The 23,087-nt window shown below is 39.9% G+C and overlaps 2 protein-coding genes across 2 annotated transcripts in view; both read left to right on the plus strand.

Moving 5' to 3' along the window:
- The first annotated feature begins 1,824 nt into the window (after window positions 1-1,824).
- ap3m2 (adaptor related protein complex 3 subunit mu 2) lies at window positions 1,825-9,332 on the plus strand. Its single transcript, XM_067520901.1, has 9 exons — window positions 1,825-1,975; window positions 3,208-3,500; window positions 3,605-3,776; window positions 4,157-4,294; window positions 5,083-5,168; window positions 5,416-5,549; window positions 5,756-5,963; window positions 6,174-6,318; window positions 7,746-9,332. Exons 2-9 carry the CDS (start codon window positions 3,228-3,230, stop codon window positions 7,844-7,846), a joined length of 1,257 nt encoding a protein of 418 aa, XP_067377002.1. The 5' UTR covers window positions 1,825-1,975; window positions 3,208-3,227; the 3' UTR covers window positions 7,847-9,332.
- Window positions 9,333-18,960: 9,628 nt separating this feature from the next.
- Window positions 18,961-23,087, plus strand: part of tet3 (tet methylcytosine dioxygenase 3) — a 31,062-nt gene continuing 26,935 nt past the window's right edge. The window contains exons 1-2 of the mRNA XM_067520900.1: window positions 18,961-19,289; window positions 20,039-20,098. The gene's annotated coding sequence lies outside the window, so the exon portion shown is untranslated. The remainder of the gene's footprint in view (window positions 19,290-20,038; window positions 20,099-23,087) is intronic.

Consider the following 23,087-nt stretch of genomic DNA (forward strand, 5'->3'; position numbering starts at 1 on the left):
TTAATTATTCAATTAAAGGGGGCTTTTCCATTGCTTTGACCAGAGTTTTGGTTATGAAGGTTTTACATTGTCATTTATTCTGATAAATAGCAGATCAGGGAAAAGATTACTTTCATTTTAAATTATTCACATCCCCAGTAATTAATTGATAATGAACTTGGTGGCATAAGAATAGTGGCTTATGGAGCTGCTATGACCATTTGCAGCCACCAGATGTCTTTGTCATTTAAAAAGCCAGAATTATTTAAAAAGTGAATTTTTAATCTTTGTAGATTCTTTGTAGTATCTCACAAGACACATTTAGTCAGGATCATAAAAACTCTGCCAGAAGAAATGTCATGACAGTAGTCCTCCCCTGCATTTTTAGTGTTTGATCAGCTTCAAAACCGCAGTTCACTTGCTTTCTCAACATTTTGAGGAAACTGAACTTAAGTTCAAGGGTGTTTTATAGATTTTAAGATGCACTATATTGCCAAAAGTATTCGTTTACCCATCCAAATAAATGAATTCAGGTGCTCAAAGCAAGGTCCATAAAGACATGGATGAGTGAGTTTGGTGTGGAAGAACTTGACTGGCCTGCACAGAGTCCTGACCTCAACCCGATGCAACACGTTTGGGATGAATTAGAGCAAAGACTGTGAGCACTGTGTATTATGTATTTCATAAACCTCATAACCATTATGGTAATTATTGCTTTTATTTTGAAAATGATGACTTAATTTAAAATGTATTAAAAACGTACAGAAAGCCCAAATAGGATCTTAAAATTACCAAAAAAAAAAAAAAAAGAAATTCCCCAAAATATTAAATCTCATTCAGTGTCTGCTGATATGCTAGTTTTGTTTAAGAAAGCTACATGATAGAGCTTAAACTATTTCATGTCAATTGTAATCAATCTGCTATATTATTTGTATTTTTTTAATTTTGGCGAAATAACAAAATTAATATTTGAAAGGGGTAAATGTTGCCTGCTTGCGTACATTTAAAAAGTTATATCTTTGTTTCATGTACTTGTGTGTGCACATCTGCAGAATTTTGACAGTCACCACAAAAAGTTCTATTTCTTTATGGTCACAAAGCTGTGAATAAGCTGAAAATGATTTTTAACCTTTAGTTGAGTACTTTGGTTTATGTCTTTGTTCATCGGTTCTAATAGGAGCTTTAGCCCCTTATGATAAAGTTTTAACTCATTTACTCAAAGGGTAAAATCAACAAAGAATTCATTGTTTAAATGTGTGTTGACAGAAGACTTTAAGGTGTGGACTCATTTGGAAAGAAGGCGGAACAGGTTGTGAAGCAGACCATGACCTCATTAAAACCCTATTGTGGACCTAATATTTTTCCTTCACTGTTAGTGCAGTTCTATTGTTTTTTGTTGCTCCTGTTTTTGAATCATTTCTGAAGATATGGTTACAATAGATGAGTTTTAAAAGGGTGCAAATGTTGCTTAATGGTAAATGCTTTGCACTTATATAGCAACAGTACTTTTTCCCAACTTATTTTGTGGTTAAAAATATATATTTGCATTATTTAAACATGCTTATGAATTATATACTGCAGGCTGATTGGAAAGCATTTCAGGCTCTGCTGTACTTCCATGTCTTGTACGTACTCTTGTACAACAGTGTGAATGGAGAGGGTGTTCACAAGATGAAATCTGATACTGGAAACAAAATGTCAGCCCAGGTACCTCTGGAAGCCAATCAGCGACCAGTTTTATTGGTGTTTACTGTGGCTCTTCCTACACGGCCCTATCATACTCAAGTCACGAGTTTCTAGCTTCCGTATTGTTGACCTATGACATCTATATGTGGGCGGGCTCTTATGTATTCCCAGCTTCTCATTGGTTTGCTCTAGTCCACTACTTTGTCGTCTTAGGATCTTCTCTACCTAACGGGAAGCGACGACGGCTGCTGAATCTTTCATTGCGATAAATGGTGAAAGGCGAGACGAAAAGGGAAAGAAATAGTCTTCGGTAGGTCGTTTGCAATTCTTGTATAGTTCGAGTGGAAACTGCTCATTTTTTAGTCAAACAAGCATCATATTGTAGTGTATTTTCATCCCCCGTGCTTGGTGACGGGGCTTTTCCTCAGTCATAAGACTAAGGCAGGAGGAGCGACGGATGTAACTAGCATCTTTGTGTTGGGACAGAGGCCTTCAACTGCTATGCAATGGATTTACTGAGTGTTTTATATGTAATAATTTCGTGTAGCTGTTATTTGCTCTGGTTCTTCTAGTAGAGTCATATCCGGTTTTAACGTTGTAGCTTTTGGGCATAGTTAATGTTAATGTTAAGCCCTAGTGTCATATTTCATAGCCATCATAAGTTCACTGAAGAAGACCTAATAGTGATGTGTCAGGTAAAAAACCCAGTGAGTATTGCCCCCTGTGTATGGAGAGAGCGATATTTGTTCATCATAATTTCTAAAATTAGAAAATAATTGTCTATTGTCCTGTAAAAGTTAATTCATTTGAGTTCACGGGTCTAAAGCGTCGTGCTAATAAAAAGTTTGTAGACTCCGTCAGTTTTACTGATGAATAATATGAAAATGTAAATTATTATTGTTATTACTATTGTTGTTTACCAGGTAGTCTAAAAATATGTTTTGCATTGTGTCTGTATGATAAACACATGATGTGAGCACATATGATGTTGAGCAAAGAGAACCTTTCTCTTTTGTCGGCTGTCTTATGGCTTGAAAATGTGCTTTTATGCAATATCAAATGTGTCATATGAGAGGAGGAGGGTTTGGCCTTTTCAGAAGTTGGTCTGAAACTGCTTGTTTTTCATTATATTTGATTTTAAGTTTTGAGTTTTAAAGTTTAAATGTTCAGGCAATTGAGCCTGCCAGAAATCACTTTACAGCATGCAAACCATTAGCTAATATGCAAAATAACCAAGATATGCTGTTAATAATGAGGTTATTACTGTCAGTCTTTGTCATTTAAACACTTTAGTAGGTTTTAATAATTACTTGGATTTAAAACCCAGGAGCATCATACTTCTATCTTGCTGAACACAGAAAGTAACTGATTATATTAAGTTTTTTTGTAATGTATTGCAATTACATATTTTTGGTCTTGTCAATGTGTGCAAGTGTTTCATTGAATTAAATTCTTTAAGCACTGTCTTACAATTATGTATATGATGGTTCTGAGCAATTTTTTTCTTCAAATGACTTGATTTTCCTTTTATTTTCTCATTAGCCTCTCAACCAGCAGCCAAAATGATCCACAGTCTGTTCTTAATAAATGCCTCAGGGGACATTTTCCTGGAGAAGCACTGGAAAAGTGTGGTCAGCCGCTCAGTGTGTGACTACTTCTTTGAGGCACAGGAACGGGCCACTGAACCAGAGAATGTCCCACCTGTGATCTCCACTCCACACCACTATCTTATAAGTGTACTCAGGCATCGCATCTACTTTGTGGCAGTCATCCAGAGTGAGGTGCCACCGCTGTTTGTCATCGAGTTTCTGCACAGAGTTGTCGACACGTTCCAGGTTCTTGCTTGCTCACATTTACAATTCAGTCCACTTTGAATTATATTCACAAGACTATCTGACCTTACACACCCTTATTCCAGCTGTTTTTTTAATGTTCTCAGGACTATTTTGGAGTGTGTACGGAGGCTGCTATTAAGGACAATGTAGTAGTTGTCTATGAACTACTGGAGGAGATGCTGGACAATGGCTTTCCCCTGGCCACAGAGTCCAACATCCTTAAAGAGCTCATTAAACCCCCCACTATTCTTCGCACAATGGTCAACACCATCACAGGTATGGCACAAAGTCCCCTGGACGTGTAAATTCACAAAGAATGGACAGTCCCAATATTTAAAGCGTGGTTAAATATGGAATATAAAGGGGGCCTGGTGGTTCAATGGGTAGAGCATTGGATCGGGATGCAGAAAGCCGCGGGGTCGACCTTGGTGCCCGTCCCGGGCCCAGATAAAATGCAAGTCAGCATTTCTGTTTGGTTTAGAGAAAGAACATGGAAATCACATTTGCATAAAGTAATGTTAGGATCAATGTTAAGTCATAAATGTATCAAAGCAACATTGTACAAAATCCCAAACTATTAGAGCAACTGATTTCTTTGTGCTAAATGAATAACTTCTGCGTATTTTGGTTTTTCTTTTACCTTTGGTTTATTCCAGGCAGCACCAACGTGGGAGAACAGCTTCCTACAGGTCAACTGTCGGTGGTGCCATGGCGACGCACTGGGGTCAAATACACCAACAATGAAGCTTATTTTGACGTGGTGGAGGAGATCGATGCAATCATTGATAAGTCAGGTACTGCTCTAAGCAAACTGTTTGTCAAATGCTGGAATGTACAGCTGATTTATTATTTGCCACTGTGTTAGTTATGACTGCATTTCTGATTAAGCTCAATAAATCACTCAAAGGTAAAATTGAGTCGGCCTAAGAGAAATACTTATTAGTCCATAGTCTCTATAGAGTGAATGTTTTGTATGTTTGCATGACATGGTAAATGGTCTGCACTTATATAGCGCTTCTCTACCTATTGGCAATCAAAGCTCTTTACACTGCTTCTCATTCATCCATTCACACCAATGGGGGAGCTGCTATGCAGCTGGCAAACGCTCACCAGGAAAAACCAAGTTGGCCTTCAGTGTCTTGCTCGAGGACACTTCATTGTGTGATCGGAGCAGCCGTTGCTGAACCAGCGACTGGGGGATTGGTAGACGACCGCTCTACCTCCTGCTCTATGTACCCATATTATGCAATTTGCATCTCTAGCTGTAGTTTTTTTAACTTATCTTGTGGTTAAAATATATTTGCATTATTTAAACATGATTATGAAATATTTACTGCAGAATGATTGCAAAGCATTTTAGACTCTGCTCTGTAACAATGTTTGTTTGAGAGCACTGAGTTTTCATTACTTTGAAATTGCTCAAAAAAAATATTGAAAACATAAAATATAAAATAAAATATCAGCTATCTATAAATTCACTCCACAGGAATTATTTTCCTGTATCTGACCATTTTACTACTCATTTATCTGGTTTTTGCTTTTTCCAATTTCTCACATTAACTCTATTAATCCTCCTTTTCAGGCTCCACCATTACTGCAGAAATTCAGGGAGTTATTGATGCCTGCGTAAAACTGACCGGCATGCCTGATCTCACCTTATCATTTATGGTGAGCTTGTTCTATTCTAGCATTTCTAAGCATTTTGTTTAGTTTCAACAAATTAGCTACCTCTTTTCATATATTCAGTAGGTACACAATGCAGAGAGAGGTCAAGCATATTAGATGTACAGTTGGGATGAGTGCTGTTCGGGTTTTCTTTTACCTGCTGTCATGTTGTAAAATAACATTTTCTGACTAAGCTTAAATGCTTTGGAAGATGTGTAACTTGGAATTTTTTTTTTCCTCCACCCTCCAGAATCCTCGGCTGTTGGATGATGTCAGCTTCCACCCATGTGTTAGGTTCAAGCGTTGGGAGGCAGAGCGGATCCTGTCCTTCATCCCACCCGATGGAAACTTCCGTTTACTCTCCTACCACGTCAGCTCTCAGAAGTCAGTGTTTGTTTTTCGGGCTCTGTTTAAGTCACATTATGGCAAAGGCATATTATCCATGTGCTTTTTATCCAACAGTTGCCTATACAATGTATATGTTTTCACTGAAGGGCTTTCTCTCAAGCCCTACACAACTATTACAATACAGCAACATAATCATTCCTTTGGCTCACATGACTGAATCCTGTGCCATGCTGCTTCTTCAGCCTGGTGGCAATTCCAGTGTATGTCAAGCACAACATCACCTTCCGGGAGGGAAGCTCTCAAGGACGTTTTGATTTGACCCTGGGACCCAAACAGACCATGGGCAAGGCTGTGGAATCAGTCCTAGTCAGCAGCCAGCTGCCCCGGGGTGTTCTCAACGCCAATCTCAACCCCTCCCAGGGAACATACACCTTTGACCCAGTTACAAAGGTACTTGAAATTGTGTCTTAGTTTGTTTATGCGTCAAAAAGAAGAATTTAAAATTATGGCTACAGTTCAGTTGCAAGTCTTAAAAAGCCACAATTATAACAGTCTTCCAAAGAAAACTGACGTGGTTTTGTGTGAGATATGGTGTGATCTTCGATTAATCTTGTGGATGTGATCTAACATTGCTATCTTATGTTTTTTTGTATTGGCTAGTTGTTGACGTGGGACGTTGGCAAAATCAATCCACAAAAACTTCCCAGTCTAAAAGGTAGCATGAGTCTGCAGGCTGGGGCCTCTAAACCTGATGAGAACCCCACCATTAATATTCAGTTCAAGATCCAGCAGATGGCCATCTCAGGTACACACACATTAAAGTATAACATTAAGATGCTGTATGGTGATTGTGGACAACATTGATTAATTTAGAATGTGACCATGTTCACCATGTATCATCACACAGTCAATTTCTTCATTTTTGTATGAAAAAGTTTTTGTTGTTCATATAGATCTTCAGCAGCTCAGATAGTAGAGTGGCTGCCTACCAACAATAGGATTAGAGGTTCTTCCCGAATGCATGTTGAAGTGTCCCTGGGCAAGACGCTGAACCCCAAACACAGCCCATCCCCGTCCCCTGCCATGCAGTGCCGGTCCCAAGCCCGGTAGAAATTGGGGAGGTGTGTGCCAGGAAGTTCATCCGGTGTACAAACTGTGCCAAATCGACTTGCGGACAAACCCTGAACTCACAAGAACCCGAAAGGAGAAAAAAATATAGGTCAGCAGTTAAACACTTACTGCACACAAAGAAGGATAGTATTTGTCAGGCCAGGGGAGAATTGTCAGATGTACTAAATGGTCTGCAATTATATAGCGCTTTTCTACCTATTGGCACACAAAGCGCTTTACACTTCTTCTTATTCAACCATTCGCACTCACAATCACACACCGATGTGGGAGCTGCTATGCAGCTGGCCAACACTCACAGGGAGCAACTAAGTTGGGGTTCAGTGTCTTGCTCAAGGACAATTCGACATGTGACCGGAGGAGCCGGCAATTTAACCAACAACTGCGAAATTGGTGGACGACTGCTCTACCTCAGACATTGAGATGCATCTCAATGTCTGAGGGGAAACAAATTAAAAGTAAAGATGACAAGATAGGATCACAAGACAGCCTTTTATTATATAGATTGGTCATCTGACAAAACACCTGACATACATTCTGTGAGCACTGTCCACTAGATGGTGCTGAATGCCATTAATGCCATTCCTCAAACCACATCAGAAAGCAGATATCCATAAGTGCACTTATAGCAGCATTCAACTTTGACTTGTTTAATATTGTTGTAAACTTTTTGTATTTTTTAAAAACCTCCTCGTAGGCACTCTGAGGTCCCCACCAGTCTGTTTCTCTGATTAGCAGGGTTACATTAGAAGCAGTTTACACTGTTTTAAAGTGGTCTCTTTTGAGGATTGCTAAAGGATAACAAATTAATTGCCATCTATTGTCTAGTTTCTTAAGAAAGTTTTCTCCTTCACTGCCTCTCATGTATTTTACTTTTTTCCTAATTAAGGTAGCATACGATTTGAGGTTTTTTCTTTGTGAAGTGGACAGAATGTAGCTTTTTTGAATCTGGAAATACCCTCGGAACAATTTAAATCTTTTATAAGATGCTTTGCATTATAACATGAGCTAATATGTGATCAATATGTGATCAAAGATGAGAGCAGACATGATGGTACTTGTCTAATGTATCAATGAGTGAGTGATAATTGTGGCCTTCAACAGGACTGAAAGTGAATCGACTGGACATGTATGGTGAGAAGTATAAACCCTTCAAAGGCATCAAGTACATGACGAAGGCTGGAAAGTTCCAGGTCCGGACATAAAGACTTCTCCTCTGTGACCACAGGACCAAACAAGACTGAAGGGTGCTGGGGAAGGGGAGTTGGTACATTCCCTGTGTATATGCATTTTAGGATTTCCCTACATTAACTGGAGGCTTCCTGTAGCAGTTAAGGGTGGATCATTTTACATAGAAGTGTGATGTAAAAGCTCCAATGTCCAGTAAACATGTTAGAAGCTTTGACTACAGAGTTTGAACCAAGAGTTTGTCTCTGTCCAAGCTGAATCCAGACCACACCTAGCTAAATATTTCTAAGTTAAATATCTTTTTCACAGATATCTTTGCTCCTTCTGAGTCCAAACTGAAGCAATTACATAACAGTAGACCACATTATGATGCAGTACATCATCTTGGAGGATAAGTGATCTGTCCTCCACTCATCAACATGGTTTTTCATTGTTTGTCTAGATAAATGTGTGTGGGTGACAGGTGTATTTCACTGCAAACTAGAGATTTTATTTCTCAGTGCAGTGGTATATTAAATTAAAAGTCATGAAACTAGTGATTATGTGGAAGTGCAGTAACACTTTATATAGCTCCCCATGTTGAAATGCTGAATGGCTAGTAGAAAGGATCATTGTACTGCTTCCCTTTCTCCCCGCTTTTTTAAAATTCTTTTTCTGAAATTCATTTGGTTTATGTTTGCTTTTCTGTTTGTTCTGTTCTTGCACTTATCTTTTCGTTGCAATAACATAAGGATTTTGACTGCAGTACTGGAGTCAGCACACTGACATACGAGAATGTGACACTGGAGCCGTCCTCGGTCAAGCACTTTTACATCTGCTGGTACTAACATTTCCTTTTGATGCAAGTGAGATGGGTGTAGCTTTAATGAAGCTGTTGAAGCTATTTAATGGCATAAAAGCTTGTGAGGGGGATTTCAGGTTATGTTCACTATGTTATTATTTATTGAACCAGAAAATATCAATATTAAGTAATGTCACGTCCATAGTATTTCCCAATAAATGTGTAAAATACTCATTAGGTTTTGTTTCCAACATATAGAAAGATCTCCAAAAATCATGATTGATCCTGTTTGATATAGTTTACTGTGATCAAAATTATTAAACAAATTTAAAAAGATTTCTGTTGTGCATCTCGACCCTTACAGTCAAACAAACTGTATTATGTGCTTCTTAATATCTACTTGCATGTAAACATAGCATTATGAATGTCACCATGGCAACTAGGTTGATCTGGATAAACCGGCACAAGAGTTAATATAATACACCCATGCCTCTGGGTTTCTGTTGAAATCACACCCACCATTGTATTCAGGCCTCTAACAGTTGGCATAGAGATTCATGGCTGCTTCAGATATTATGTGGTGTATATAAAGTATTCTGGTAGGATGCATCAGAGGACACACTGTTTGCATTTTGTGTTTACATCATTTTGTTTGTGTGTTTAACAGCCTCCAATGGAGTGTCACAACGGTGTACAAATAAAGATTGATGTGTTCTAACTGAGTAATAACAACAATTATTGGATGTGTGTTGCCCTGTAAAGTTAAATGTGTTACCAGTGTTTTCTATTAAAATATTAACAGAGTTTAAAACTACAGTTTGATAGAAGATTCAAAATAGTATTTTATTTTAAGTGTTTTTGCAGAATTACTCAATTTATATGAAAGAGCATGGAGTCATGGTGAGATGTTTTATCGCAGATGAACAATACAATGTTAGTGGTCAAACAAATAGATGCACTGTCATCTGAGAATTTGAATTTATTTAGCCGCTATTTCGTAAGAGTGAAACCACAAGTTGCTTCTGTTTTGTAATAACTGCTGCTTAAATACTTTGCTGAGGGTGACGATCATTGATGATGATGGTAGTGACGAGATGATGAAGGCGGCTGAAATGTCTTAACTCTGTCAGCTGGGGCCGCTGCTCTCCATTATGTGTACAGAGCAAGCCAGATAGTGTGTCCAGGAGAGTGACGGGGCTTCAGACCTTAAGAGATCCTCGGGCGCAAACCCGCAATGACGTCACAACATCTGGTTTAAACCATTGCATCACAGAAGAGTGTTTAGAACTTTTTATTTTTTTGAACCAGAGCTAGAACTCAAAAAGTCACAACAGAATGACAAGGAAGGGTTTAGATCATTTACTTACGATGTATGACGACTTAAGTATCACAGAAGGCACATTTTAAATTTTGTGACGTCACCTCCCTCTAACTCCAGCTGGCAGGACTCCACTCCATAATTTACTGAGCACTTTAACCCTTTTAACAGATACGTTGCTCTCTCTCTCTCTCTCTCTCTCTCTCTTGCTCGCTTCTCACATCCACTCCAACAGCCAGACATGGCTTTAATTCAGAGTTATGTCATTAAGCCATTAGGTGTTTCCTCCCTTTCCCAGTTTGTGCATGAGTGGAAAAAGTTTTTAGCTCTTATGTAAAGACTAATTACCTTTCTTTTGCTTATACTAAGTACTTTTTTTTGGATTTTTGAAAGGCTATTTTTTGTTTTGCTTTGCAAACTCTTTTACAAGCTGGAGTGAAGAGGAGTACGGAGGCGTTTAAAGACCCGTTCAGCGCGGCTTCAGGTTGTCTCTTTAATTGTGAATATTGCCAATGTTTTGCCGCTGCAGATGTTTGCAGTTAGTGCGAACCTCACATTTACTAGTGCCTATGTGTTTGATTGCTGCACAATTGATCTAACATCTATATTAAACATCTGAAAGTTGAGTGCAGGTGTCACTTTAAACGATGAGCCCAACTGCATAATCCCCAGCCAGCAGATGAGCTGTGCATCAGAGTTTAAGGCTTGTCTTCAGTATATAAATCAAAGTGTGTATTCACACCCGGGGAAAGTGCTGCTTCTGTCACCTAAAGCAATTAGCCGAGTGCTCTCACACGCACCCCTAATGCGTTTTGTGTATCCTGCAGTGGAATGTATTATCTTAATGTAAATCTGAGGATGCCTGTTAGTTTTTATCTGATAGCTTTGATCGGTGTGGGCTGGCGTTGCTCCCTACAGTGAGGTTTACTGGTTCCCTGTCGGCAACCACGTGGACAGACCGTAACAACAGTGCCACTGACAGCAGCACTCGGCCGCGCGCGCACCGTGCGGAAAGAGCTGATTTAAACACGTGCTTTCGCTGAGGTGTCTGAGCGCGTGCTGCTCCTGCTGCTGCAGATACCTGAGCTTCAACCCTACACTATCTCATGCATTTATAATATTGGTTGTCCACCGTTTGTTGTAATATGATGTGGGCACAAGAAGAGCAAGCGTTACACAACTGAAGACAGTGGTCGTTCACATTCATGCAACTTAGGTTAAATTGGCAGTAATGGGTGTTAAACTATTACACTGAAAAGACAGGACTAGCCTGATTAGTCTCTGCATAAAATACCCCAAGCTATAAGCTTCGCCATGGACCCCTATTTGGTAAGGGGTTTAACCCGACCTACATGGTTAGGTGTTATGAATAATTTTTCAATGTAAAAAAAATAAAGAATTTGGTGTTAGTCAGTAGCTATTGGATGGCTAGCAAACAAGCTAAAACATTTAAGTTTGTGTGCTTTTACATTCAAAACTGTTCCTACATAGTTAAATGGTATATATATTTGTATTGCATTGTTACATGTCTATATTTTGTCATTAAATAATTTTAACTTTTGTTGGATGTTGCAGCAAAGCGACCACAAACCCTGGCAACAGTTTATTCTGTGGTAATAGAGGCCATTTTCCGCCTCCATAAGGCTTCATTTTACACAAATTTGAATCCATTACAAAATGCAAGTGAACTGGGTAATGTTAAAATAAATGAACATGGCCTTATTTTGCATAGATTTAACCCTCCAATGCATTAATAATTTAAAAACATGTTGGGTGAAGGCTGTGAAACCATGCAGGCGCAAAGAAACACTGGGCTTTCTCAGCACAATTCACTTTATTGCTGGTTGACTGGAGCGTGCGACCACGAGACAAAGAGGGTTGGCATCAACTTATCACCCCCTTCTTTCATTCAGGGAGACATAAGCCCCCAGTCCATGTGGGGACTGCCATTAAAACTCTGTTTTCTCAAACTGCTCACGCAGGCTTGTATGGCCATCAGCCAAATAAATGCACAGCGCTGACAGCTGGGTTTGGAAACCAGACTGCATCCAGACAGAATGTCGTCGTGTCAGACTGAACCTAAATGTAGAGCAAATCAAATGTGATTTTTTTCAGACAGTCATTTCCAGGGATTTGGCGCTGTTAACTGACTGGATAGCTGCTGCAATGTCAAGTCTTATTTTTGTAAATGTTATCTAATACATTCCCATAGGTATCATTGCAACCTTTGAATGATAAAATCCAATGTCTCCTTAACTTCTATACAATTTTTGCTCTGACTTTCTTTGTTGACATCACTGGACTGACTATCTGACACCTTCAATATGATTCGTGTACATTGTTGGCCAGTTCATGTTTGAATTTATAAGAGTTAAACATTCAATGTGCCCACTGTAATCCTGGAAAGAAGTAGCTACAAATACTTTATTTTAGCATTCTAGTGATCATTTTATTTGTTTACTCACACCCTTCTTTTTCTTGCTCACTTCCAGACTTTGACGGGACCACACTATGACTCCCCAAGTTCTATCTGTGCTGCTCAAAATGTGGGGGACCACCAACCATCCCTCAGGGTAGTTGGGAAAGATGGACTCCATGCTGGAAGTTGCCTCCCAGATTTACCAGGGCCACCCAGTTGACCAAGAACATGATGTAAAAATTACATTGTCCTTAGAGCTCTTATATTGCAAGGCAATATGAATGTTAAAATAAGTTTTTTTGACACTGTGTTAAGCTGGTTATAATAACTAGACAGAAGGAGTTAACAGAAAAGAGTAGACAAGTTATCTACTTCCCAAACTGTTTTAGGAACCAGACAAACTTGCAACAAATGCAACACATCTTCATCGTACATTTGGGTGGTACCTGGTGCTGATTTTAGATGCAAGTTTTTAAGCATAACTGTATTTTAATTTTTCCTAATTAAGAGACAGAATACACATAAAGCAAGATAGTCAAAATGCCCAAGCCGAGGGCATGGGCTGGCCCATCACCTGATGACATTTATGAATCTTCCATGGATGCAGAAGAGTCAAAGTCTCTCCATTTGCATAGGAAATTAGAGAAGACGTCTCCCCTGAGCAAATATATCGAAATAGAACACCAGCAAGCAGGGCTCTTCTCTCTGTCTCCCTTTGATCCCTCTCTGGACATTGCTGTAGACCCCCAGAAGAAAAGGAGGAAGAAATGCGGTGCCTGCACTCCATGCCTGCGTAAAGAGAACTGCGGTTCCTGTGCAAACTGCCTGAACCGCAAGACAGGCAAACAGATCTGCAAGCTCCGCAAATGTGACCAACTGAAGAAAAGACTGAATGAGTTGGCAGTGAGTATTTTCTGATATGAACAACATTATTTTCTAGTACTGATGTTTGTAAACCAGCAAAATTTTATGTTGCATAATGGCATGTTTAGCACAAGAATGTCAAAAACCTGATAATGGTTTTTAAAAGCTAGTCCAGTTACAAAGTATTTGTTTTTAAGGCTGGGCCTATCATTCCTATTCTTTTCAATTGAAATTTATTTATATAGCTCCAAATCACAGCAAAGTCATCTTGAGGTACTTCACAAACTAAGGCCAAGTCCTTATAAAATTATAGAGAAAATGCACCAGATCCCTCTTGAGCAAGTCCGAAGTAACGCTGGAGAGGAAAACATTCTCAAAGAGGAGAAACCTCATATCCGTGCAACCACATTCAGTGCTTGCTGGCTTTTAAGCACAGAGTGTTTGCTTGTTCTTTTTAACCCAACTCAAACACACACACAAATACACACACAAATTATGTCATACACTTACTATAGGCTTTTCTCCCTAGAAGATTTTACTACGTTCTACTTTTAGCTGGTTGTGGCATTCAAGGGCTACACTTAAGGTACTTGAGCATGAAACTAGAATAGAGAAGGAATTGTATCCATTTATCCACTTCTACTTGGTGCAATACTTTCATTACAGAGCTGCTGGTGCTACTATTGGAATTCCTTATGTGTCAAGTCTAGACATGCTTCTCTTGCTTACCCATATACCAAATGACACATAATGTAATGCAAACAGACGTGGCACTTGTGTTAAAAAAAAACCAAGTCGCTCACATTCATACATGCACTCACTTGCCATTTCATTAGGTACATCTGTACAATCTAATGCAATCCAGTACAGCTGCTCTGCCATTTTTACAAGGTTGTCATTTCCCAATTTCTAAGTTGAAACTGTCAGAAAGATGATAATTCTATGTGTTCATTACTGAGGTCAGATTGAGTGGGTTAAGAGGTGGTTGTAATGTTTTGGCCATCCTTTTAAAAACGATTGCGGGGTGCAAAACTTTAGAACCACCTCGTAATATGATGCACTCTAGTATGACTCCAGCACCCGCTATGACCTCAATAATACAAACAGATAGAATAGAATTAGCACCTTTCTGACAAGTAGACATTGGAGCTTTTGTCTTTGTTAGAAAAACAGGGTGGTGCACCCACTGTGAACCACATTAAATCTAGTGTAATAAGTAGAAAGATGTTGTTTTTCAAATATTTGACATTCTATTTAGTTCATATTCAGCGTAAGAGAAACCTGTGAAGCGTTTTAGTCATATTGTTAGTGGTCTTTGCGTGTGCGTGTGTTTGCATGGCTTAGAGAGTGTGAGGGCTACCAAACAGCAGCAGTGAAGAATTCCTGCCGTTGCCTGTGCTTTGTCCTTTGACCTCTGAGTCTTCGAATGAGAGTGGGGGTTAACCTTAGGGCACTCCGTATTTGTGTGAGAGTGGGTGTGTGAAGAAAGAGAAAGAGTGCAGGTTTTTCAAAGTGTGCACTTGTGTTAATGGAAGTGCGCTCCCATTGTGTGTGACTCTGTGTGTTTGTATGTACACCAGTGTCTTAAATACGGGGGATGGGCTGTAGAGTCAAGAAGGAGGACGGGAAAATGCAGTAAGTGGTCAGCAGTACTGGAGGAGGTGAAGCAAGAAAAACCAGGACAGGGTATTAAAACACAACCAAGCAACAAACACCTAACTCTGCTTGTGTTGCTGCTTCTCATACCACAAAACAAGCACCGTGTCACTATTTCTGCTGCAAATATTCATACACTGATCACATAATACTTAGCCAGTGTTTAATGTGCTGTTGTAATGTGGAGAAATAAAACGTATTCTTTAAAAGGCTGTACCAATAATATTATTAAAGACTAAAATTACAAATATTACTAGAATAAAGTTGATGTGAACTTGTAACCATCTCCAAAACACAGCATTGCCCATGTGTTTTATTTATTTATTCAGTGTTTTGCAAAGAATTTCTTTGGATATATTTATTACTTCAGAAATAGCATTAGACACTAAAATGCCAATCTTGTACAAAGGTATTAAACATTACGGCAAGAAGAGATACTTTTCTTTGGAATCCATTCCCTTTCCTACCAGAGGCAATTCAAATTCTCCTGTATCACTGTTGTATTGACCAAGTAAACAGAAGGATCAGAATTAGATCCCTCCCATTGGTATTTGGAGAGCGTCATGAGTGATATCCAGAAAATGTGTGAAATTATTTTACTGTTGTCTTTACTGGTACAGTACCTACTATGATGATACTTGAATAAAACAATATTCTGTATAATCTCAAAACTCCTGGGGTCACATTCTAGAGTTGCAGGTCAGAGGTATAGATGACTTTGCAGAAAACACGTTAGTGTTGCAGAGCTTTGCCTGTTTTCTACAGGAAAATGCCTGAGGTTTGTTTGCAACAAACAGGAAATCAGGGTTTCCATCAGCACCTTTCAGGCCTGTCCTGTCCTGTCTGCTAAGATGTTTCCAATGTGGTAGAATCAACACATGGGGGTTTCCTGCAAAATAGGCAGAGATTAGAGTAATTGGAATCAGTAAATCAACAAACAGTAGTCGTGGGTTTATGGCACAACGGCGTTGGCTTGTGTCACTGCCTGGGCACCCAAATTTAAAAAGAGCTGTTGTTATACGTTTGTGACAGAAAAATTGTACACACTCAGATCAACATGTAAAAAATGATTAACTATATCCATACATTGTGGGCGATGGCATGGCAATGGACTATGCAGTTAAACATTTGGATCTTGTCCTTTTCGTGTGAGTTGAACAGCGAGAGAGAATCAGGCTTGTTGCGATAGTTTTCCTCATGTAGCTGTCTTTTTCAGAAACTCTCTTGTTGTTGGGGGAAATAAATGTTTACAGCCTCCATATTTTAAAACCCCTGAACTCTGAGGGAACTCTTCCCCTATTCAGCAAAACTGTTGTCCTCTTATTTTATCATCCAACATTCATCTTACGGTGTCATGAATATTAGAAATTTTATTTTACCCAACCAATCAAAAGTAAGTTTTTATGATTTTTTGGATTTGCAGAAGTCAATGTTTTCTAGTTATAATATTGTCATCATCAAAAGCGACGTTCTTCAAAACTCAGATATCCACCATTTTTTAAATTGAACAGTTGTGTTATTATGTCCTCGCAAATAGATGTAATAAACTTTATCATTGTTTCAGGTAAGAAAGTGAAATGTAAACTTAAGAAAGGAATACATAACTAAATTTGTTCATCGAGTAGTATTAGTAGTAGTAGCGGTAGGAATAGTAGACTAATGAAACTAGTAGTTTACCTACAATTTGCAGTAGATTGTTGGTAGTTCAACTAGATTCCTAAGTATATAGTGGTTCTTTTAGTTAAATTACTTCTTTGTGGCATTAACTACGGAAACTGCAATTTCAGATCATAAAAGGATTCTAGCTTCTGAAAGGCTGGTGTCTGACTGACATTGTGTACAAAACCAAAGTGGATATGAAATTATTCCATGAAATTATTTGAATTGTACCTGCCCACTCTTCATGCCCAGTAACTCCTCATCTTTTTTTGATGTTTTATTGCAGCTGACATATGATTACTGCCATCTACTGGATTTAAGAAGCATTTCACTCCTAATTCACTTTTGGATAGTTAACATGGCACATTTTTGTACAGATATTTACTTCATTTTAAAATTTCAACACAAACAATAAATGTAAGTTTAATAAACTGAAAACAAAGAATTAATATAAAATGCACCACACTTCTCGTTCATTTTATTTTATTTTTTTGAGTGAGTGAGTCAGTTTGAATATCATGCATTGGGGAAAGTGTTCTCCTTTATCAGCTCTTAACCCACAGACGGTAATATTTCTTAAACATGCCCACAAGTTGTGTCTTAAGGAGAGGTGCTGTGGACACTGGAGATATTTGCATCTTTATTCGTTTTTGAGTGAGGCTCACCCTTCTAACCAATCAGAGAATATCAACAATCAGGATGAGGAAAGGCTTTGCTGAGCAAAGTGAATTGTTTTCCAGCCTCATGTTAGCGCTGGGCTAAATGACATTTCGAAGGTACAGTAACTACTCCTGCCACCTGTAACGAAGCATGCTGGAGCCAAGCCGCCACTCTCGCTGTTCAGCTTACAACAAACACGCCCCAGCTCGCACATAAACACATTCACTCACACACATTCACACACACACGTGGCCCATCTGACGTCAGCAGAGGGGATTTCCCTTGCCATATGAGAGCGTCAGACAGACACAAGAAATGCTGTGTCACAAAGTGGCTGCATCGCCTCAGCATGCAACACTTCAGCCCTCTTTCCCTTTTCGATTCCTTCTCTGTTATTGTGCCTCTGTCGGCCTCTCGCTGTCTGTCCATTTTGCCACGATCTGCGGTGCCTTCGCCAGACTTGCTGAACTTTTGCTGACATTGACTTGTCCAAGAGGTTTCTAATTCAGCGGCCTCTCTGCACATCTTTGCTGTTCCTCGTATCACAAAAGACAACTTTGCTGCAGTATTTTTTTGTTTTGGTTTTTGGTTTGTTTTACTGAATTTCCTGTTTAACAAAAAATGGGGCTTGAAATGCAGAGAAATGCACCTAGGCAGCGCTGGAAAATAATTTCTTGGCTTTTGTGGTTATGTTCAGTGCTGTGGCAAGTATGTGTGTTGGATTTCTGATTTAAGAAGATTACAAGCTTAAGATGCTCTTTAACTCTCAGTAAACATTATGAACACAGGCTTCCAAAATATGCATGGTATGTCATTCCCACAGACCGTGTTAAAAATCAAATCTAAGTCCTTGGCAGCTTTGCCCTTTAAGTGGAAGGCTGAGGTAGTGTTTGCATATATTTGCTTTGTGCATTATTGGCTTGTATACACAAAGTATGTTACAGTGGGACGACACGGCACCTGTGCTTATGGCACTTACTCAGCTTTAAAGTGTATCAGCGTTACTGTCTTCGCTTGCTGTGAGTCAGCATGTGGGCTCTGCTGTGTAATTGTGCATTTTACTAGTCAGAAGGGGGTCTGTGTGTCTGTTTGAGAATTCCTGTGTGTGAATTGGTGTGTGTGTGTTAATGCATGCGTGTGTGTGTGTGTGTGTGTGTTGTGCAGTCCAGTCCAGTTATTGCAGGCAGCCCTGACACAGATGGTGCTCAGTGATACCACATACCAGAGGCATTGTTTAGGGAAGGCGAGTTCGAGGAGATAATTGACAGGCATAGAGAAGACCCATCCCCCCCACCCCAACACACACACCTCCCATCCACCTTCCCTCTGTCTCTTTATGCAAGTCTCGCTTTTATAGTGCTGCACACTCCACAAACACACTTTCAAAAATACTTTCCTTTTAAAAAATTTTAACCTTCTTTTTATTGGCTCATTCTCCCTGCTTCTCCCACTGCCCTTACTCGCTCTCCTTCATTTTCACCCTAGCAGCAGAGCCCAGCTCGGTCTCTGATTGGTGGACAGACTGCCTTTGTGTGCTATCTCTAGCGTGACGTCTCTCCGGCAAGCTCTGGGTGTGTGTGTTTGTGTGTGTACATTTGTACATGAGTGTATATGTTTGAAGAAGGAGAGAGGGGGGAGGGGTGGTTAAAGGGGCATTCACATGATGTATGCAGAAGACAAAAAATGAACGAGTGGGAGGAAGGAGTGATAACGATCACAGCATGAGTGTGTGTGTGTGTGGGTGTGTGTATATATAAGCGTGTGCAATAGACCTATTGGCATACTAGTGAGGGAGAGAGAGAGAAATAGGGAGGGGGGTAGAGCGAGAGAGGCAACAGAGAGAGAAAGAGAGAGAGAACGTGCGTACGAGGGCTCATGTAAAACCAGATTAAAAACACAAGATGGCTTCCTGAATGGGCTGCTGGAACACAGACGAGGGAGAGTGAGAGACCGAGAAAGAAGAGCGGAGAGACAGAGAGAAAGAGAGAGAGAAGAAAGGGATAGAGGAATAGAGGTGAAGACAAGAGGGAGTCGGAGTCTTCTGATGGGGATACGGACAACAGACGGAGGAGTACAAACCAAGGCAGCTGAGAGGCTTGGAGGGTAAATATTCATCACTCTAGACTATTTTAGGATTGATAGGTGGGGGGGGGGGGGGGGAGTGGGGGGGGGGGGGGGGATAGGGGAGTGGGGGGTAGGATGAGGGTGGCGGGACTGTGAAACAGCTCAAGATGAAACACATCCTTTAACATTGAGACAGCCATGGCCATATGCACCAGGGGGGGGGGGTGAGGGGGGGCTGTGTGTGTGAGGGGGGACTACTGTGTCATATAAGAAGATGCCATTGTTTTACACTAATCAGACCTGCCTTGATGAAACATCAATTCCATCTTTATCTCAGCTGTCTTGTTCACTGACAATTGCTTTTCCTGTTTTTCCTATTGAAGTTTTATAAAACTCTGTTCTGCAGACTTTTCTAATGCATATGTAATGAATGCTGCACCAGGTTGGGATATAGACATTACATAATTCTATAATTGAAATTGAATTCTTGCTTTGCTGTCTCTCATTCTCCATCCCAGCAGTAGAGGGAAGTGCCGGCTCACTGTTTGAGCACAAATTAAAGAAAAGAGATTTGTGTATACAGTGTTTTAGTGGTTGCTGAGGATGACAAGAATGATAAAAAGATCAGAAGTACAATAGCATGCACCTTGCACCTCATAGTCCTACTGTCCTTAATGACGAGTGTCTTTGAACAGGCCCTTGTCGCATTATTCTATTGATTGTTATTCTCTCCCCCCCCTCCCGTCTCCTTCTCACTCCCACCTCTCTTCTGTTGAATGGCTGTAAAGGTGGAATATTTTGAAGACAACGGTCGAGGCTCTTTGGGAAACCCTGAACTGGCAGCTGAGGTAAGAGAGACCATTGGGTTTGTGTTTCCATGCTGTTGTGTGTTTGTATGCCATTTGTGCCAGTGTGTAATCTCTGCCCATGTTACTTTGATTCTCAGCTGTTGGGTCATCAGCCCAGGGAGGCTCTCATGAGTTGTAAATGTGATGGTTGGTCACGGCAGTAACCAGTCCCCCTCCTCTATCCATGTGCACCTGTTTGCACATGCATCTTAAAAATTCTCATTCTCAAACTCTTATTTTGAGATAAGTATATGCGTATATATGACAATACCTTTGAACATTTTTGTAAGGATGTCATTAGTCAATTTTCTGCTTTCTTCAGCGGAGACATAAAATCATCATATTAGCCCCGATTACATCGGAAAATGTAGCAAAGCCACGTTAGACACTTTTAAACATCCGTCTTCCCATTGGAGTTGTCTTGCACGGATGCTGACTATATTAAATGAGCTACTTCGGTTTTATGTCCAAGTGAGCTGAGCGCCTCAGTGATCAGTGGCGGCGTCGTCAGTTTAAAGCGTCCCACGCTGCCCGCTGATTGGTGCCAGAGCCAGGCATGTGTAGATACTAGAGAACAGGGAGAGGAGGAGGGTGGAGGAGGAGGAACCCTACGCACTGGCTCAGGAGCCAGGGGGCCGTCCTTCTCCTCCTAGGTTCTGGAGTCAAATGAGGTAAAGAGAGTAAAAGTTAGTGGGTCACGCATGCGTACGTGTTTGATTGTCGGGCGTAGTAACCTGTGGCGTGTGGCCGCTGTGAGCTGCTGTTCTACAGCTTTCCGAGTCGGGGCACGCTTGTGTGTTTATGTGGAAAGAAGTTTAAGCAATGAGGTTTCACAGAGAAACCATTTACTTAGAACATTTATCAAAGTTATGAAAGTCTCCAAGTAGTAAAGTAGAAAATACACGTTGGACTTGGCTATAGATGCATACCAAAACATTTCAGTGTCGTAAACCAAGACACGTGGAAGTCACAAGATTGGATTCAGAGACACTTATACTGGTAGACACACAGTGATATTAAATATAGTCAGTCAATTTTAAGTGTGATGAGTTTTCCTGATGTAATAAATTACTTCTAAGCTTTACTTAATCCCTGTCCAGTCTCTTTATCGACAGGATATAGAGTATACAGCCATCTGGTTCACAGAGAAAAAAATATTCACCTGTATTGTGAGAGAGAAGTTGAATATGTTTAAAAGTTTGTATTCTCTGCTTTTGTGGCTTTTTTGAGTTCCTGTTTGTAGAGGATCACGGTTGCTCTGTGTGTCCTTGGTGAAGTGTTTATGTCATGAACATTTTCCTGCTTAAACAAAGCCAAACATAGTCTACATCCAGCAAGATGAGGAATTTATTTTTGACACTTAAAGTATATGCTTATATTAGGTGACAGCCATGGTTGAAAATTTAGTTTAGTTTATTTCAGTTTTACAGCACAGTGTTTGTCTGCTAGTTTCTTTCCTGTTGAGGAAGCAGAACTGAATTAAGAGGTTACCACAACAGGTTACAAGACAGACAGACTACGTGTGATTTTTTTTTTTGGCCATACACAGGATTTCCTTTTTATACATGAGATGAACTTCAAATATCACACTGGTGGGAAAAAGTCATATTTGCACCACTGAGTGCGTGACAGCAGATGGAACGTTTGTTAATCATATGTTTAGCCTTGCGTGGAATCCCCAGCATGGGCCACAAAGAGTTAACGCTGACCTAGTTTCCGTGGCAACACTGAATGTCTGATGACATCATCGCTTTAATTTTAGCTCAAGTCCGGCAACCAAGGTTGGTCATGTGACCAAGTACCCAGCATCACTTTCAAATGTTAGTATATTTATATGGTAAGTGGGTTGCTGTATAGCACAGAGTCAGGAAGTGGGGGGTTTGACATCATCTCTTCCATTCAGTGTTGGCTTTCGATGTATTTACCACTTTGTAAGGTTTCCACTAAGTCAGTAAAGAACTGCAGCACTGTTACTTAGCTGCACACAACTATGTAGTAGGAAATTAAAATGTGCATAAACTGTAACATATGGTTAACTTTTATACCGGTACTGTAGTCATATTTGGTTGAGGTTTTGGTTATTGTTATTTTTATCTTTTCATCCTCAGAACATGTTTTCTTTGTATTGCAAAGATTCTTGCTAATTAGGAATGGAGTAATTTAGAAGAATTAGGGTGTTAATGGTGTTTTAAAATCTAAAACAAACTTTACAGAGTTGGCAAATATTACATCAAATAATGTAATAAATCATACTAATTTATATATATCCTATAAAGCATTCATTTATTTGATGTCCCAGGATTCTGTGTTCCTAACACTAATGTATAGCCTTAAACAAGTTACTTGCAAGCAACCTGGTTAATACTGATTGAATTCATTTGAAAGCAAAAACTTTTCTGCAAATAAAAAGCTATATTTATGTATTAACCATTTTCTACACTGCTACATGCAAACCCAGGAGAAGTTGGCAACTACCAGCCACTGAGAAACTGTATCAACAGCGAATCACATGTATAAGTGGTTACCAATCAGCCTTCCTTTAGTGGTTGATCAAAGAAAGGGACTAGAAAACAGCATACATACATACATCCATCCATTTCCATCTATCCATACAGTAATTCATATCAAGGGACTTGGTAACCGCTGAAGGCTTTATTTATAATTAATGACTCTTACCAGATGTTAGTTTGTACAATATCTATCTTGATATAGTGCTTATGGTTTTTCCTGTACTAGTAAACATGGCTGGACTTACACTACAGTCAGTCCTGGCTGGCATGATGAGTTGAGGTTGGTGGCTTTTTGGCATTGTTGGTGGTATCTGTGTTTGATGTCGGAGGGAGGTTGTCAGCCGCCTGGTGCCGCAGTTAATAAAAAATGAATGGAAAGAGAGGGGGAGGAGCTCTCAGCTGTTGCTGGAGCTCTTTAACTCTCGCCTCGCTGGCGACTGTTCTGCTGCTCCCACTGGGTGTACAGTTTAGCCAATCCT

Source organism: Channa argus, chromosome 11 (assembly GCF_033026475.1).
Source record: "Channa argus isolate prfri chromosome 11, Channa argus male v1.0, whole genome shotgun sequence".
Taxonomy (NCBI): Eukaryota; Metazoa; Chordata; class Actinopteri; order Anabantiformes; family Channidae; genus Channa; species Channa argus.